The 18031-nt window shown below is 35.2% G+C and overlaps 1 protein-coding gene across 4 annotated transcripts; it reads right to left on the minus strand.

The window, feature by feature from the left end:
• Positions 1–1810: 1810 nt before the first annotated feature.
• On the minus strand, positions 1811–17529 carry gpcpd1 (glycerophosphocholine phosphodiesterase 1). Of its 4 annotated transcripts, none has more exons than XM_077220378.1 (20): positions 17172–17529; positions 16431–16521; positions 14561–14651; positions 14369–14453; positions 13316–13391; positions 11618–11659; positions 11378–11501; positions 10223–10448; positions 9904–10066; positions 9446–9575; positions 9198–9252; positions 9008–9100; positions 8707–8784; positions 8570–8609; positions 8112–8170; positions 7652–7717; positions 7425–7561; positions 6512–6647; positions 6082–6242; positions 1811–2967 (listed from the first exon to the last, which is right to left on the minus strand). In XM_077220378.1, the coding sequence occupies exons 2-20, from the start codon at positions 16480–16482 to the stop codon at positions 2787–2789; spliced, it is 1995 nt and encodes a 664-aa protein (XP_077076493.1). In that variant the 5' UTR covers positions 16483–16521; positions 17172–17529; the 3' UTR covers positions 1811–2786. The 4 variants fall into 4 exon arrangements, with proteins under 4 accessions (XP_077076493.1, XP_077076494.1, XP_077076495.1 ...); XM_077220379.1 differs by having other exon boundaries at positions 16623–17507; XM_077220380.1 differs by having other exon boundaries at positions 13316–13470; positions 17172–17498.
• Positions 17530–18031: the final 502 nt, after the last annotated feature.

Raw genomic sequence — 18031 nt, forward strand, 5'->3', positions numbered from 1 at the left:
TTCCTACGGACTTTTATTAAAGTCCCCATGAAATCAAAAATTTTTTTGGGGGGCTTTTAGTATGAATATGCTAGTCTTACTGTTATCTATAAGCTACTATGCTCAAAACAATGACAAAATTGGCATTTAGAAGATATAAGTGTTCAAAACTTATAGTCTCTCACTTGAATGATTTTGATGACATCACTCTGCACTTCAGCTTCTCGTCAGATTTTCTGTCCAATCAAATGCTCTCTGGAATCTGAATCTCCGCCCCTACACTATAAATAGATGCTAGGGCTGAAATTGGTCACTTGTTCACACATTTACTCTTTTCTACAAGGTGAATGGCACATAGTGCACTATATAGGGGATAGGGAACGATTGTAAATATGCTTTCCATTGAGAATTAGGTCTGGTTTAACGTTAGTGTCACGTGAACCACCGCACCGCCCACACAGTCTGCTCCGGTCCAGAGAAACGATACACAGAGCAGGTCATATGCACGTGTCGGCACAGACCAGAACACAAATCGGACTCATTTGAATTCTGCACAGAATGCACTATTTGAAAACTTATATGGAGGAGATTAGGAGGAGAAACGATTAGAGATTAGGAGGAAACTGCGGCTTTACTGAACTCAACGGCTCGGGTCGAGCTGTGATATAAACGAGACGCTATTGGCTATTTAATAAAAAGGGAGGAGCTGTACGACATGTCCCACCCTGTCTTCCTGTTTCAGTGGAAATTACGTCAACATATTGAATAATGCTGGGTGTTTCAAGGCACTTCAGTGGGCCTTTAGAGGAGTTTTTCAATTAATGAGTAAATTAAGGCCTGTGGCAAACATAACTTGGAAGATACTCGGACGTTTTGCTCTACAGCATAAATTAAACACACCCAAAAAAAAAACGTTTATTTTTATTTTTAAAAATGTGTGTGCAGTTTACGTTGTCGAACTAAATGTTGAAGTATCGCCCAGTTATTTTTTTACCCCATTTTTTAATTCATAGATAATAATAAATGAGATATTTGAAATGATATTTTGTTCACTGAGCTAGAAATTTATTTTAGAAATCGGTCACCTTACTTTAACGTACAAATTCCATTCAAGCGGTTTAGTTAATTTTTTATTTATTATTTTTTTATTTTAAGTAATTAACTATGATTATTTATGCCATTGCGTGTGAATGCATGTTGAGACAAGACCACACTGACACTCAGCAGCACATACATCAGACAGATTTACACAGGCACATTCATTCCAATATATACCCAGTTACAATGAAGAGTTTGTGTGAATTACACAGCTGAATAAAGATTCAAGTTTCTTCTACTGAAACCATCAGTGTTTCATTTATAAATTAATCTAATTAATTATGATCATTTTTTTGCCATTTTGACCTGGTCACAATGGCAAAAATGAAAATTAAATAATAATTATTTTATTTTTAATTAATTTTATTTTTTATATAGACTTAAAAATCTAACTGACAGACACCATAGCAGTGTGATATTTGTGATAGCAGTGTGATACTAAATTATGATTGGTCTTTATTAAATATTCACATCATGCATTTGTGGTCGGTTTTGTTGTCTTGAAAAACAATAATTTATCACATAATTTATCAATGCAAAGTCCCCTTTCCCTGGATAGTGCACTTTAAGAAGTGTCAGCCATTTTACAACTTAAAGTTGTAGTGTACACTTTTTATTCCTATCCTCCATAGTGCACTAGTTTCTACCCATAATGCATAATCTTATCTTTAGTATACAACAAACGTTTTACATTATTGTTGATATTGGTATCTTCCCGAACAAAAGACACAGATTTCATTCATATTAAATATATTTATTCTGGCTCTCAGAGCATTGTTCTGGTCTACGTTGGCATGGTGACATCCACTACAATGAGTGTGGATTCATACAGCTAGTTGCTGGAGTCCAGTGAGAAATTGAACAGCAAACATGCATGATTTCCCTGCCCTGCTGTAGAGGAAGTAGTATGAATACATGCTGACACTCAGCAGCACATACATCAGACAGGTTTACACAGGCACATTCATTCCAATATATACCCAGTTACAATGAAGAGTTTGTGTGAATTGCACAGCTGAATAACTCATTTTGTTCTGCTGAAACCATCAGCGTTTGAGTTATTAATGAATCTGTGGATGGATATAGTAGTGATAAAAAAAATAATATACATGTTCATGAGTGTCATTTTAAGACAAAGGCCCTCAGAATCAGTGTTTTAAGAGAGACAGGCCTCACTTTTAGCTAGTAAATATTGTTAAATAATAGCCATTAAATAAAATAGCTATTTATAGCTTTTCATGAATATGAAATGCTTGTTTGTGGCTCATGAAATTCTAATACTAAATTGCATAAATGGTCAATACTCGTTTAACAGATAGAGAAAAGATTAAATACTTGAAGAGAAAAAAAATCAGAAAGGCATCCCCACGATCCTCTTATATAACAGAATATTAAGAATGATAAAACAAATATTTGCATTAAGGCAAAATACACATTCTATACACCATATTTTGCACCTGGCAAAATACACATTCTATACATCATTTTATGCACCCAAATATACAGCAAATTGGCTAAATACAGCAAACACACAGCCTTAGTGAAAGCTAGCATTGTCCTTAACATCATTCTTTTGACATGACTTTACTCCAAAACATCTCAGACTTAAGTGAACTTTGGCTTAATGACGGAGTGCATTTGTGCGTTATTTCTGGTGCATTGTGGAAAGATTACAGACATAGAGTGAAGGCAGACTGGTTGTGTGGTTCTCAAGAGGAACTGAGTCCGGAGTCCGACTCCCCGTTGTTCTCCTGGGATTTCCCTGTGCATGGAATGGAGCAGCAGGGAATACTGTAGGAGGAGCAGGCACATGTTTGGATGACCTCCTTGAGAGCAACCTGTTCCTCTACATTGAAAATGTTTGACTGCTCGAGCTTGTCTTCGCAGATTCTGTAATTAAAAAGAAAGACCAAATGTGTTACGACTCTTGACGGCTGTTACCGGAAGCCAGTGATCACAGTTTATAAAGTTTTAAATATGGAATGTTTTTTCAGAAGGCCTTTATTAACCCACTGGAGCCGTATGGATTACTTTTATGATGGATGGATGCGCTTTTTTGGACTTTAAAATCTCAGGCTATACTCAGTTCAACTATAAAGCTTTAAAGAGCCAAGCTATTTTTTTATATTACGCCAATTGTGTTCAGTTGAAAGAAGAAAGTCATAATCACGTAGAATGGCTTGAGGGTGAGTGAATTAAGGGATCATTTTCATTTTTGGGTGAACTAACACTTTAAAAAAAGATTGAGGTGAAGCGGAGGGGTTCATACAAAGGTTCTGACAGCAAAAAAAATTATGATAAGCATATCCACATGTTTGCCACAATCATCACAACACCATGCCTTTAGTTTCTGCTGAAGACCTTAGAGTAAACAGAATATTTAATTAGACACACATGAAAACAAGTCATCTTTATAAAATAATTTTATTTCAAATCCGAATTGATTCAGGCCAAATGGATATACCTCTATATATGTGTGTCAATATATATATATATATATATATATATATATATATATATATATATATAAAACATTTTTTCCATGATATAACTTGATTTTCATGGAAACTGGGACAACTTCTATATTTTATAAGTGAGAGGCATATATGCGTATATTTATGTTTTCTACCATGATGTTTCTACCATCATGATGTCAGATGATACATGTGTGTTTAAGAACATTATGCATACTGATGGGCCCATTTCCGTTGTCTCTTGGAAGACTTTTTATGTTTTTCTACCATGCCTTAATCAAGATACTCAGTCAAGCTTGTTTGAGAGCAAAAGCCATCCATCTATTCATTCATTCTTCAATGATTAATTCATTGAGGTCCACTGAAGTTCATTAATGCACTGTGGCTAGAACTGAAAAAAAATCCACAGTGGAAATAAAACCAATGCACATCTGCACTGTAATTTGTGTAATATGGGTTCTGGTAAGAAAATGAGGTCACCTAATATAAAGAGGAAGTCTCAAATGCTCAGAATGATATAACAGGCAGCTGAACCTTAACCCAGAACTGAATAATCTGAATACAAGCCACTCAAAAATTTTAAATCTACAGTTTTACTGCTTCACATCATTGCTGTAAGACACTACAGTTTCTCTTGGTGCTAGTCTGGGAGCATGATCTGTCAGGCAGCAGCCAATTGCAAAAAAAAAAAAAAAACACAACCGGGAAACAGAAGACATTACTGGTATCAGAGGAAGTTGAAGCATTGGAATTTGGCACCTAGCATTCATGTATTCTGAAAAAAGAGGCAAATGACCATAAAATGATGTGAGAAATATTCAAAAAGTGAAAGAAAAGATATGGAAAGAGTCAATACAGCATATAATCATCTGGTTATAGATTCATTATAAATCATACTAAATTAAGTGGTTTGAAAATGTAAAAATGCAGAAAGTTTTGTGTGATGGTAAGGTTTAGGGGTAGGTTTAGTGTAGGGGGATAAACTATACAGTTTGTACAGTATAAAAATCATAATGTCTATGGGAAGTTCCCATAAAACATGTAAACTAATGTGTGTGTGTGTGTGTGTGTGTGTGTGTGTGTGTGCATATATATATATATATAAAACAGAAAAAATAAAAAATATTAAATGTAATCAAACATAATTAACACTAAATAAATGACAAACTAAAACTTAAGAAAATCATACAGGTTTGGAATGAACAGAGGGAAGAACACGGATTTGATTTTTGGGTGAACTATTTCTTTAAAAAAAACAAGGAATCAGTTTCTCCGAGCGGCTCTTTAGGGGTTTTACTGCAGTGGAGAAGGAACAAAACCCCAGAACAAATATCAGCTGAACTGTCAGAAACTGCAAAAAAAACAGCAAGCACAGCATGTTATGTAAAACCTCAACATCTGTAATTGTTCGGTGGAAGTGTGTTCTGTAAAACCTAGCTGTTTTTGAAGAATAAATTTTAAAAATAAATGTTGTATTGTGTGTTTGTGTATATATATATAGATAGATATATCATCATAGTATATAGATATATCATCATTGATTAGTTAATTAGTTTAACCTTTACCCAGAATAAAACACAGTTGCACTTAGACATGTGCTGATATGCCTGAACTATCAGGGAACACCCATAAACCAGTCATTTCCACAGAAATTCACATACAGGCTGACATGGGCATTAATGGTGTTGAAAGAGTAAACATGGAATCAAATTTACTATGACAACATCACCTCTTGTTGGCTGATGCATTATGCATCTAGTTGATGATTACTCTTTCAACATTGTCTCCACAATATATATAAATTTATAAATTTTTAAATTTAATTCAAGACAGCAAACTGCGGATATCCCCCCATATTTGATGTGGGTAGTGCTAGCCTATAAACCTGTCTGTGTATTATATAAACAAAAAGTAAGTTTATATATCATGTTTTCTGGCTAGTATACTTTAGTTTTTTTATAATACACCATACTTTCACCCAAACGGAATAATTAAAAACAAGTTTAAATTGGTAAATCTTCTATAAATATTTTTGATTCTTCATTTTCTTTTCTGACATAGCCTACTCAAGTTCTTGTTAAAACACATTAGACATGATTATTCTGTGCATTTTGGGTACTTTTTGTGTGAATTCATATTTATTTATACCATCAAAAGTGTGCTTTCACATTAATTGAGCTTGAGTAGCGCAGCAAAAGTAGACCCGACATCGAAACCCCCACTTCACTGCTGCTCATGAGATCCGGTGAGAATGCACTCATTGGTTAACATGCAAGCCGAAAAAATATGCGCTGCTCATACTTGCGGTGTGAAGCGGCCGTTAGAATTAAACAGGCTGCTATTGCTTCTGTTCCTTTATGACTTTTATTTGTAAATCACCTCTGACTATTTGATTTGATTTTCACATATGAATGAGTAACAATATGTAATCAATATGACATGCCACATATTTGGACCAGAGAGGGAAAAATAAACATTAATCAATAAACATAGTAAACATGCAAGGAACCAAAGACAAATCATAGCCCACCTGTCATATATGAGGCCATCAATTCCCTGGTCCCTCAACTTCATCCTGTTCTCATGGTCGTTGTTATAGTCGCCCCAGCAGAAGACCACTAGTCCTTTGGACTGAGCCTCTCTGATGAACTCCATGTTCCTCAAGAGCTCATCAGCGTGGGCGCTGATTCCCTGTGAGCGCATACAAAAGCTATTTCAGCAAGCTGTTTAGTCTTTGTGATGAAATTTGACATGGCACCAATTTAAAGAAAACAAAACAGCCACATTCCTCTTGCAGTTTAAACAAAACTCACGGAAGCAGAAAAACATGATTAGATCTCTTTCACTTCAAAGTTCAATACATTTGACTAACTGGGCATCTCACCACGCTATTTCATAACTATGTTCTGAAGTATCAACAGCTGTGCTATTGCACCATCTGGCTGTGTGCGTTCTCTCACCAGTATGTTCTCACTCTGGGCAAAGCTCATGGCGATCTTAGTGCTCTGACAGCGGATGTCCATGAGTTCAGGGTAGAGGTCTGTCACTCCTTGGGTCAGAAATAGGATGGGGTATTTGTTCTGCTTTTTCCTCACCCTGATGAAGAGAACAGATATTACTGCACCTTAAACACAATGTAATCAGGATTGACTATTTACTTTCTTAATAAATGTCCCTGAACTTATTGTGCAAATACATTTTAAACAAGAAATACATTGTTGGTTTATTTTGTGTTTAAAAATGGCTGCCCTACAGTCTTAAAAATAAAGTTTCTTTATTGTTTTCTATAAGTTTCTATATGGTTCCATAACATCCATGGAACCTTTTGATTGCACAAAAGATTCGTTCTAGCTGAAAAGGGATTTTTGGATTATTAAAATTTTGTTTTTACACTAAGAAAAAAATGGTTCTTTTAAGAAAATTTCTTTGGAGAACCCAAAATTGTTCTTCTATGGCATCACTACGGAAAAAAAAACCTTTTGGAACCTTTAATTTTAAGAGTATTAAAAATGGTAACACTTTACAATAAGGTTTAATTTGTTATTATTAGACAACTACATTAGTTAACATGAACTAACAATAAATAATACTTCTAATCTTAGTTCATGTTGATCTAAGCATTGACTAAAAAAAAAATTAATATCAACCATGGTATCTGGTAACATTAGTTAATGCAGTGTGAACTAACATGAATATGAAAATTTGTATTAACTAACATTAAAAAGGTTAATAAATGCTGTAAAAATATATTTCTCCTTGTTAGTTTATATTTATCAATGTTAACAAATGAGACTGTAAATGTTTCCGTGAATGTATATATTTTCCTAATCAGTGCATCATCGTCAAAATATGCATGTGAACTAGGCCTCTTACATTGTGCAAACATCAGGATCAAAACATGAGAAGACTATCCTCCTTTTGCCGGCTTCCTTCAGCACGCATGTGAGAATGATGTCCAAGAACTGATTCATGTTGAAGTAGGTGGAGAGTTTTGCATCCCAGGAGCCATCCTGTTTGGAGGAACAGATATGATGAGGGTATTTTCTTTCTCCGTTAACACAGAGATCAAACCATCACACATCGCTTGAGGCAACACAAACCTTAAACTGAGAGATCCACTTCAGCTCAATGTTGAATCCCACATGTTCTGGAACAGAATTGAATATCTGGAATGTCAAACGAGAAGAGAAGTTAACCAAGCAGTATGGGTGGGCGATATAAACAAACATTTATCACAATGTTGTAAAATCTTTTGGTCAGTAGTAAAAAAAAGTTGCTAAAAAAATAATGATATATTTAAACCACAATTATAAAAAGTAAACGAAAAAATAAATAAATAAATAAATAAACATATATACTGTATTATATATATATATATATATATAAAATAAATCTTGAGGTAATTTAATTTTATCTCACATATATATTTTTAATATTGTTTATAATTGTGGTTTATATATATATAATATTTGTTTGTTTGGAGCAACTTTTTTTATTATTGACCATCATTTGCAATAAAAACACACATTTACATGAAAAGAAAAGATCAAGGTGTCACACCTGTGAAAGGGAAGGGAAAGGCTGGTGCTCATATATATACTCCTCTTCATCTTGCAAGTCTAGACAAAACAACACCACAAAAGCAATCATTTGTATCTATTCAACTGTTTATTTAGCTCAATACAGCTAAACAGAGGCCTGTGTTTGGCAAGTATTTTTAAAGCTATTAGCATCAAAAATAAAACACTGATTTACAGCAAACTAAGTATTTGAACTTTTTTCTTCAAGTACAATACTGTGTGCTTATTAATGAACTATCCTATGTATTGCAAATTATGCAATACCGGTAAATCAGCCAGGTTTTTTTTTATCATTATCAGAAAACACTTCTCTTTTATGGGCTACCATATCCTATATTAACTAATGATAAGTGAAATAGGGATAAAACATCAGTTGTCGTTAAATATGATAACTGATCATATTGCACTTAGTGACATGAATTAATGGGGCAATTGTACCTTTGTCATCATGAACTTCCATGGCAGTTGTATGGGCCACCTGAAAAGACAAACACATACATACCCATCAACATCAGCATGGAGGTAATTTAATTTCATTGTTCAAACAAGGTTAAGGAATCTGATATAAGTCTTACTTTTAAAAGCTGAAGTTGATCAAACGTAAGATCCTTGACGGGAACTTCGAACAACACCAATGAATTATTGTCATTCTTCTATAAAAGGACAAACAATTTTAAAAGTTGAAGAAGACATCTTTCTTTTTTATGCTTTGCAATTTAAATCAGTGTTCAAGTCTGAATTTAAAAATTTGTAAGTAGGAAGTCTTCAGTCAGAGTGAAATCAAAAGCTGTACTGAAGGACACAATGGGAGTCGTTCAAATTATATTTTATAAAGTAAATTCTCACTGCACCAAGTGAGACAAATGCCATTGTTACCTTTTTAGTAGAAATACAGCAGGTGAGGTCGTGGTACACGATAGGAACTAAATCTTTAGATAGATGAACATCAAACTCTACATAAGCTGCTCCCTGTGATGAAAACAAAACAGATATGCTTTAGCCTTTCATATTATTTAACAAAACTTTATGCATTTTTGGTGCAGTTGCAGTCTTTATTTACACTCACATGGTTGGCTGCACTTAGAAATGAGACAATTGTGTTTTCTCTGATCTTGTGATGCCTGAAATACAAGAGCAACATATTTCTCTGTGTTAAACATGTACTTTTTTCATGGTTTGTTTTGTGCAGCAAAGTCAGGTGTGCTTATTATGGTTTCCTGACGCCTCGTGGGCCTACCCATAAGGACAAACACTAAATCCAAGTGGACAGGCTGAGGACTCTTGTATCACAACAACCACACTTTTGCTACTCACTTGGCAGCATGTGTGCTCCCTGCTCCTCTGTGTCCTACATGCAAAGCGCTCCTTTTCTTCCAGTATTTGGCAAAAGACTGACTCATGTCACACTGAAGGCCTGGGATAGGACGCGTCACCAGGTAATCCACTGACATTGCATCAAGAACAAAAGCATTTACTTTATTTAATGGGTTCTCTTCAGTAAAGTCAACACTTTTTGGTTAAACATTAGCACATCAATAAATGACAGGCATGTAATAACATTATCTAGCTACTAAGCAACAATTCAAGCAGGGCGGATATTGCCAACATGACTATATTTACTGTCTGTGAAATGTTTACAGAGGCAAATGTTGTGTGCAAGCAGCGAAAGAACAGATCACATCATGGGCAACAGGAATGTACATTAGTTTGATGGTGTAAAACAAATGAGACCAGACAAAATAACACCAGTGCATTTGTGGTACAGATTATACCTCTGACTTTTCCAATAGTCTGTCTGCCGTTTCGGCTCATGATGGGCAGGGTAACCACACCCAAATCTTTGCCGCTCTCCACAAAGGAGGACGACAAGAGGCATGAGGTGCCCACGTAGCCTGGATGGGAATCGCCCTGAACCACAGCCTCACTCAAGTCCTCCTAAACCACAAAGACAGGATAAAACTGTCATGATTCACTTAGAGGTTCCATGCAGAATTTATGTCAATCAATTAAAAAAAGCATAAAAATGCTCTCTGATATAGTTGTGGTCATAATCTTTATATGAAGCAACACAAAAGACCATCGTTCACGCACCTCAAAGAACTCAAAGGTGAGCTCTAGGTTGTCGGGGTCCATGGTGTGAATGCTGTATTCTGTCCACTTGGAGGGTATCAGGGAGTATCCACATTCTGGCTGGGAATGACGAGACTGACATTCGACATCACTGATCATACTGGTTTCCAGTGTGGTGATCATCTCATGCCATGTTGAAGGGCTTTCCTCCTCTTCTTCCTCAATACCTTCCAGCATCAGCTTCAATCTAAAACAGCCATTAATTGAGTAAATTATATTTAAGCATGTTCTTGAAAAGTGAAATCATGCATCAAAACTGTATAATGTGAAATCAAAAAGACAAATAAATGTTTAGTACTTGTTCTAGAAGAACGTATACTGTTTGAATTGTAAAAAGCTCTACTACATGCTTGCAAAATTGTACATCCCTACATTAATTATCTGATATAAAAAGAAATCTATTTGTTCAGTCAATTGTTTTTGATGTGATTCTAACAGACCTTATAAGAACTTATAAATAAGACCTTTATAAAGAAATTTGCCTTTTTCAAATATCTGCATTTTCTTTCCATGGCAATGATGTTGCGTTGGTATAGCAAAAACAACATGGAGGGGTTTTCAATGTTGTCTTAGAAGAACATGACAATGTGTAGCAGCAGCGCTGGGCTACTAATGAATCAGCGACAGAAACGGAGACAGAAACAGCTGACTTTCGTGCTGCCCTCTCTGCCGCACAGTGAAAGAAGTGAAGACACCTCATCAATACATATGAAAGCGCTATATAAATGCCTCATTCATTCATTCATTCACTGGACTGCAGAGATGTCTCCATTGTATTCTATTTTCTGCATGACCTGCGCATTAACAACAATGTTTTCTGCAACAATGTTGCAGTCGTGGCGTGAGAAAGTGACATACAAGTTAAAAAAAAGCTATGCGAAATCGGTTAAGACTGAATGGATTTCCAGAAATTAGATTTGAATAGGATTTCAAACCACATATGAATGCATGTGATTTGTAAACATTTTTTGCCGTTCACACATGCTAAATAGGATCGGAATCCAATCGGATATGCACAAAAATCAGATTTGGACTGACAGTCTGAACAAGCCTTAAATGTTTCTGAGCTAATTTGTAGGATAACATATGTGTTCTGTCTTCTGTGAAGGATGTTACCTGAAGCGTGATTTCTTAAATTTATTCTTAGTAATAGATACTGGAGGTTTCACGGAGTAATGAAGCCTGAGACGAATTTCTGTCTGGCACGTCAACCAGCCAGAGTCCTCACACTCAACACCATCTGCACATGAAACAAATTATATTTGCATGTTAAAACAAGATATACAAATTTAGTTTGAATTTGAGGTGTGAGTGCATTCAAACTTGTGTTTAAGTAATTTCAATTGTCAAACTTACTATGGACTCCAAAGTGTCCATCGTCAATCACGAGCTCTGGTTCTGCAAGACGAGAACAAAAATGAATATGGAAGGTCAAACACTCATGCTACAAGAGATAGTCACAAGTACAAAGTAAACAGACACCAACACACTTTCTAGTGCCGACATGAGACATTCATTTCCTGGTTTAATTCTTAAAGAATCAAAATGTAAAGATAAAATAAGTCTTTAGTTTGCTCTGTACTGGATGGAGCTCTACACACTTGTAGCCTATATTCTATGCACGCAAAACTGGCTATGTTAGAAGAATTTAAGAAGAACACTAGAGATTATAAACTGGTTAAATGCATCTTAATTAAATAATTTAAAAAGTTAAATAATAATAAAAAGTGCATAATTTAACATAAGTATTACCATGCAAGCAAATTGTTTTTGTGGCAACACAAGCGCAAAGAAATGCTAACATCTGGAACAAACAGTTACATGATTAAACTTATAGATCCTGCCTAGCAAAAACTAAAAAACTAAACTAAAAAGAGTGTAGATGCCCTTAAAATGTATTGTTTTGAATAGTTTGTTAAATACATGTGTTAAATGTGTGTTGTGCACACAAATAAAGGAATGCTAAATGTGTGTGTATTAATTTTTAAAAAAAAACATTTTAAGTGTAAAAACTAACTAAAAATTATTTTGAGTTAAAACTTTTTTTCAAAGAATTAAAACCCAAAATGTAAAGTGGCAAGATTAGCAAAAAATGCATTGCTAATTAAACCCAGGAATGCGCCAGCAGAAACAGCTTTGCTCTGTTTGTCTAAGACGGGTAATAGCCCACTAGATATTATGGTTGCTAATAATTGATCCATTAGGTTCCCCAGAGTGGCTTTTATTGTCATTACATCTGTCCATGACAAATAACACTGAAATCAACATTAAAGACAACATGAAATAAAAAAAATGCATTGTCTTTAGAGCATGCAACATGCATGATTCATGCACAACAAGACCGCCCAGCAAGAAATGAAGTTTAAAAGACATATAATAGCTGTCCAAACATAGGCCTGACATCTAGTCTAAAACAAGGCAAAATTTGGGCTGTCAGTGAAAATTTACCAGACGTCTAACTATAGCCCAAAAATAGACTAGTGATCAATTAGATAACATGTAACAAAGAAGATAACAGATAACAAAGAAATGAAACCAAACATCTTGTAATCACTGTTGACTTTAAGTTAAGTTATTCGGTAAAAACGACATGTAACCAAATTCAAGGTTATTTTGGCTAGAAGTGGGTTACTCCTAGCTGGACTATTTTGGGTCTATAGTTAACCTAGACGGTGCTGGGCAGGGTATTAGAGGGTTATTTACATGTTGCTGGTTTTATTGTGCATGATTCATTGATGCATTGTCTAAAGAAAATAATGCAGGCAGGGAAAAAGTATTTTTACTAGCAACAATCAGACCCCTTTGAGTTCCAGTAATGATCTGAGAGATACAAGTCCCAAGTCAGATTACTTCCCACTAAATTCATTCACTTGGAAATACATCATATTACAAATGGGAAATGTGTTGGGAATTTTTCTTGTTGTCTTTAAAAAGTTGAAGTCAACATGTGTTGATAATGTATGCTTAGAGTTAAAGGGGACAAACTGATCTGAACGTGGTAAGCATGAAGTCTAGGGGTTCATTAGACACGTGCACTATTCTGGGATCAGATACCTGAGGGACTCATTGAGCGTGGCATCTGATGGGTCTCCCATCTATTGACTATGACTTGACATGGACCACCATCTTTCTGTAATTCCAAATGGGGGTTAAGATTATGGACAGATAAAACAAAGCCCACTTTGGCCATTCAAACCAAGGTTTCTCTCCTGAAAAAAGAACATGATGCATATTCACCACTTTCTTGCCAGCCAGCCAGTTGGTTGACATCTGAAAAGTGGACCAATAAGTCAGAAGAAACAAATTGGCATTTTTCAATGTTTAACTAGAGATCTCCAGGTTATTTAATATGTTAAAAAATGCTTTGAAAATCCCTGTACTTATAATTTAGCTTAAAATGTTATTTAACAAGATTAGTTTTCCTCTAATAGTTTGCTGATACGCTTAACTATGAGAAAATTGTTCTTAATTCTTAAATCTTGTTCTTGTTCATTCTGCTTCTAAATTTTAAAAGAATATTTCTGGCTGTGAGATAGTTGATGTGTAAATATTATGTATGAGAGACACAGCAAGGAGGAGCTCGCAGGAAACCTGCAGCCACTGTTCCAGAAACTTCATTCTCCAGGAAAAAAAAAAAAACCTAACCGAAACTACCAAGAACTGAGTCTCATCACAGCTGTTAATCTCTTTTAGCTGACCTTGAACCTGGAAAAACCTGGAAACCCCCCCACACACACACAGAAGAATTTCAAAATCTTTAAGCTACGTAAACTCTTAAAGTACCCTAAGAACCAATGATGGATAAAAGAAAGCCCTTATTCCACATGCGTAAAAACTCTCTAAAGATAATCTGCAGTCATACATGCATAATAAAACCTTTGGATATAATCATCATGAATATCACAAAAGTTTATACAACATCAGTAGATACTGCATAGATTATGATGAGTCTTTATGAAAGATAAAAAAAAAGATGTTATAAACAATATCTATAAATACATAAAGTTGAGACTGCTCTTTAAAGGTGTTGGGAAATCAATTCACCATCGGACATCTAAAGACTATTTATACCTTATATGGTGTTTGTTTACTAGGAAAAGATCTCACCTTAGATTCAAAAAAGAATCCCTTGAAATAGCGATATTTGGTTTCACACCCTCTAGGAACCTGAATGGTAGTTCTCCACAGGGTGCTGGGGTGAGACGAGACAAGCAAGCAGAACACAGAAGATAAATACGTTGGTCAAGGGTAACTGTGATTGTGCTGAAAGGCAAACATAAGATGGCATTGCAAATGTACCCATCCTCCTCCGCTGGCTGTAGGGTCACGGCTTTTTGATGAAACCAGCTGCCCAGGGTTTCACAACTGCCAACCACTGCTATCACCTCACCTGATACAGAAAAAAAGACAAAATACTTTATTATTTCTCTCCTGTGTGTTAAGCAAAGGAATGTGTCTCCAGGCGATATAATGTTATTTTCACAGAGGCTTGCTATAACATGCTAGCTTTGAAAAGGTCTACAAAGCGGCAGTCCTTCAAAACACATGCACGAGTACAGCAGGGAGCAAACAAAGTGTCACGAGAGCCGTCGTTAAACTGTCTCATGTCTCAAAGCACATAACATTACAATAATAATGAACATAACTTAAAGAGCTCTGACCTGTGTCACCTGACTGCTGCAGATTCTTTTCAGCACTGATAGTGTTGCCATTGAAACACATACATTTCGAGTCAAGAACCACTCAGATATAACGTCAAAGGTTTCCATCTTTACCAAATTACGCTAGTTATGGAGTGAACGCAGCATAAACTCATTGTTTTGGTTCAGGAGGAACTGTAAAAGGCAGATGCTGTTTGTTTGTTGTCCTCTGCGACTGATTTCTGTCTATCTCTTTATGGCTTGAAACGCGCTGATGACATGTAATGTCTGTGTGAGCAGGTGTGCGGAGGTATGAAAATACTTATGTTGACAGGCATGTAGGACCGAATGCAATTGTATGGAAATTTTATGGTCCTACACCTTCCACAGAAGATATAGAAGAAGAGAAGAGACTTTCAACCGGCATTAAAAAAAATATTTCTGGAACAAATCGCCTACCCTGCCTTTAAGTATCATATGTCAACACTTGTAAAATTTCACAACAATAACAATAAATAAATACAAATACATGTGGACGTGCTCAATATTAACTTAATAACAACACATTTCTGTATTACTATTATACCAAATGATTACATTATGCACTAATGTAAATGTAGTAAAAAGATTACTAATCCATCTCAAAGTTAATATTGACTGAAGACCACTTAATATTTACTAAACATTACTTTCTTATTCTTACATATAATTACATTTTAATTGGTAATGCTTTATAAATACTTTATAATAATATTTTATTTAAAAAAAACAGCAGCTTGTACTTCTCATTTGAAAGTCATTTTGGATCAATTAAAATGAATACATACACAGTGAATGTAAAATACTATACATTTCATTATTACTATTGACACATTATTACATGATTTAATGCTTTACATAGTTACAACCATAAAACACTAAAATTGGTTCGATACAATGGACTAGGGGTAGCATGTCATCCTTTGTGGAAATACTTGTGTCATCAAGTTCAAACTCAAAGATCTATGATTAAAGTATCATGTTGTAACTTATGTTTGCCTTTAATCTAAATTATCTCAAAATTATTCAAACAGCAAAACAAAACATAACATTTGCTTTAGACGGGATATTAAGACTCGTATTCAGCAATTGAACAAACTCCAAACGATTCCAAAGTAAAATGTATAGAATTTTAATTAGACCATATTGATTGTTTTTATCCATAATCTTTTAGAGATTACAGTGCAGCTTTAACTTCATCATATCCTGTAAGTGGCCAAAACGAATCCTTATTCCACAGTTGAACCTCTAATTGACAATATTGTTACTTTTACTTTTCAGTGTCCTTGTTACACGTTACATGTAGTTACTATAGTAATTCAAATTGTGCATAACTACATGCAAGTAACCCTAAACCATGCCTTAATCCTAATCCATTAACCTACTTCTTATTAATTATTATTACTCAGTATTTAAATGTATAATTACACTGTAACAGACACCTTAAAAAAAGTGTAAACAATACTCATTTATTGAATTGTTTAACTTACCTGGTCGTGCTGTGGTCCCTCTCACAGTCAGAGTCACACTAGTGCTGTCCATGACTGACACACAGGCAAATGGAGATAAGAATGAAGAGACCTAAAACACAGAGGGAAAGAAACACATGTTTCCCAATGCAAAACAAATCTAAGCGATGTAAACAGCATTAGTTGATCTGGATTTCCTCTGTGTTCTAATACCTGCCAGCAGAACTGCAGTGAAAAATCTGCTCCTGGTTCTTTAAGATCCCATTACATTATACATGTATTTGAATTATATTGAATTTTAAATCACGCCTTAAACATCAACGGAAATATATAACTGCCCCTGATGACAATATTAGAAAATTAATATTATGACAGATTCTTGAATGTAAAAAACGATCTTAAGAGAGTTGAACAACCGGTTTAAACACATGCGATGAAACTCAACTGCTTTAGTAGAGGAAGCAAAATCACACGGTCTGAACCGGCTGAAGCCGGTTACTGTCAGAGACAACAACAACCGGTGTCCGAGGGTGTTTCTCAAACACAGTAAGCTGCTTACATAGACAACATTGTTACGTTCTAACCGGTTCTAACCACGCGCCTAAAATGCTATCTATATAGGGAGCCCAGTGAGGTTTTGAGACGCTCACTGTTTACTACGCGAAAACGAAAAGTATTGAGTAAAACGAAATGAATAGCGTGCATTCGGTGCCAAGTCCGGTAATTATAAAGTAATTCAAAACATAATAAAGTAACAGTTACCTGAGTTTAAAGATAAAAATCCATCCTTCTCTGTACGGCTGTACCGAGAAACGTTAACTCCGCGCTGACGTGCCCATGTTATGTTTAGCGTTGCATGCACGCGGATCTGAAGCCCGGGTAATGCGACACTGTTGACTGTAGTACACCATTTCTTAAAATAACTTTGTCGAGGTGTCAGGGTTAAAACTATCACGTCTCTCAATTATTCAAGTATGTGTACTTGTTTAAACAAACAAACTAAAAAAGATTTATAGGCTAAAATAGCGTTGAGAAGGTGACTTTGTAGGAAATAAAAATGAGGAAGGAGTTGATGATGTGGACAACTGTTCCCTCCTCTTTGCGTTTTCTGAACGCATATGATTGGTGGAAGAAGTGACTGACGTTTGATAGGCGAGTTTAACTCACTGACCCTTGTCGGGTGGGGTGGAGTTCATCGACACAAGCTGATATGTTTACGATGCAGTATACAGTAAATTAATAAATTGGCTTTTTTATTTTTACCCTTTAGCTGAGCACAAGTTTACCTTTTTTAAAATAAATAATCTAGATCCGCGTAGAGGCTGCAATACTCATTATACACTGTTGTGTTATAGGCTACTGTTTTAGTATATTGAGAGTAAACTCTCTGTACATTTTGTGCATTATCAAGTATGTTTATTTATTTATACCTTGTCCAAAAAGTGTATGGTCTATTTTATAACTGTATTGCTGTTTTGCACTACTTCTGTTTCGTCCAATTGGGTGCATGATCATTAAACTTGGAAACTTGGATATCTATCTGTCTGAACAGAAGTCAAAGGTCTTCTTAACAGGAAAGATTTTCCATATTGAGGCTAATACATTAATTTCATGGCTGGTGA

Source organism: Siphateles boraxobius, unplaced genomic scaffold, assembly GCF_051911475.1.
Source record: "Siphateles boraxobius isolate OS27281-9 unplaced genomic scaffold, OSU_SipBor_1 8, whole genome shotgun sequence".
In the NCBI taxonomy this organism is placed as follows: Eukaryota; Metazoa; Chordata; class Actinopteri; order Cypriniformes; family Leuciscidae; genus Siphateles; species Siphateles boraxobius.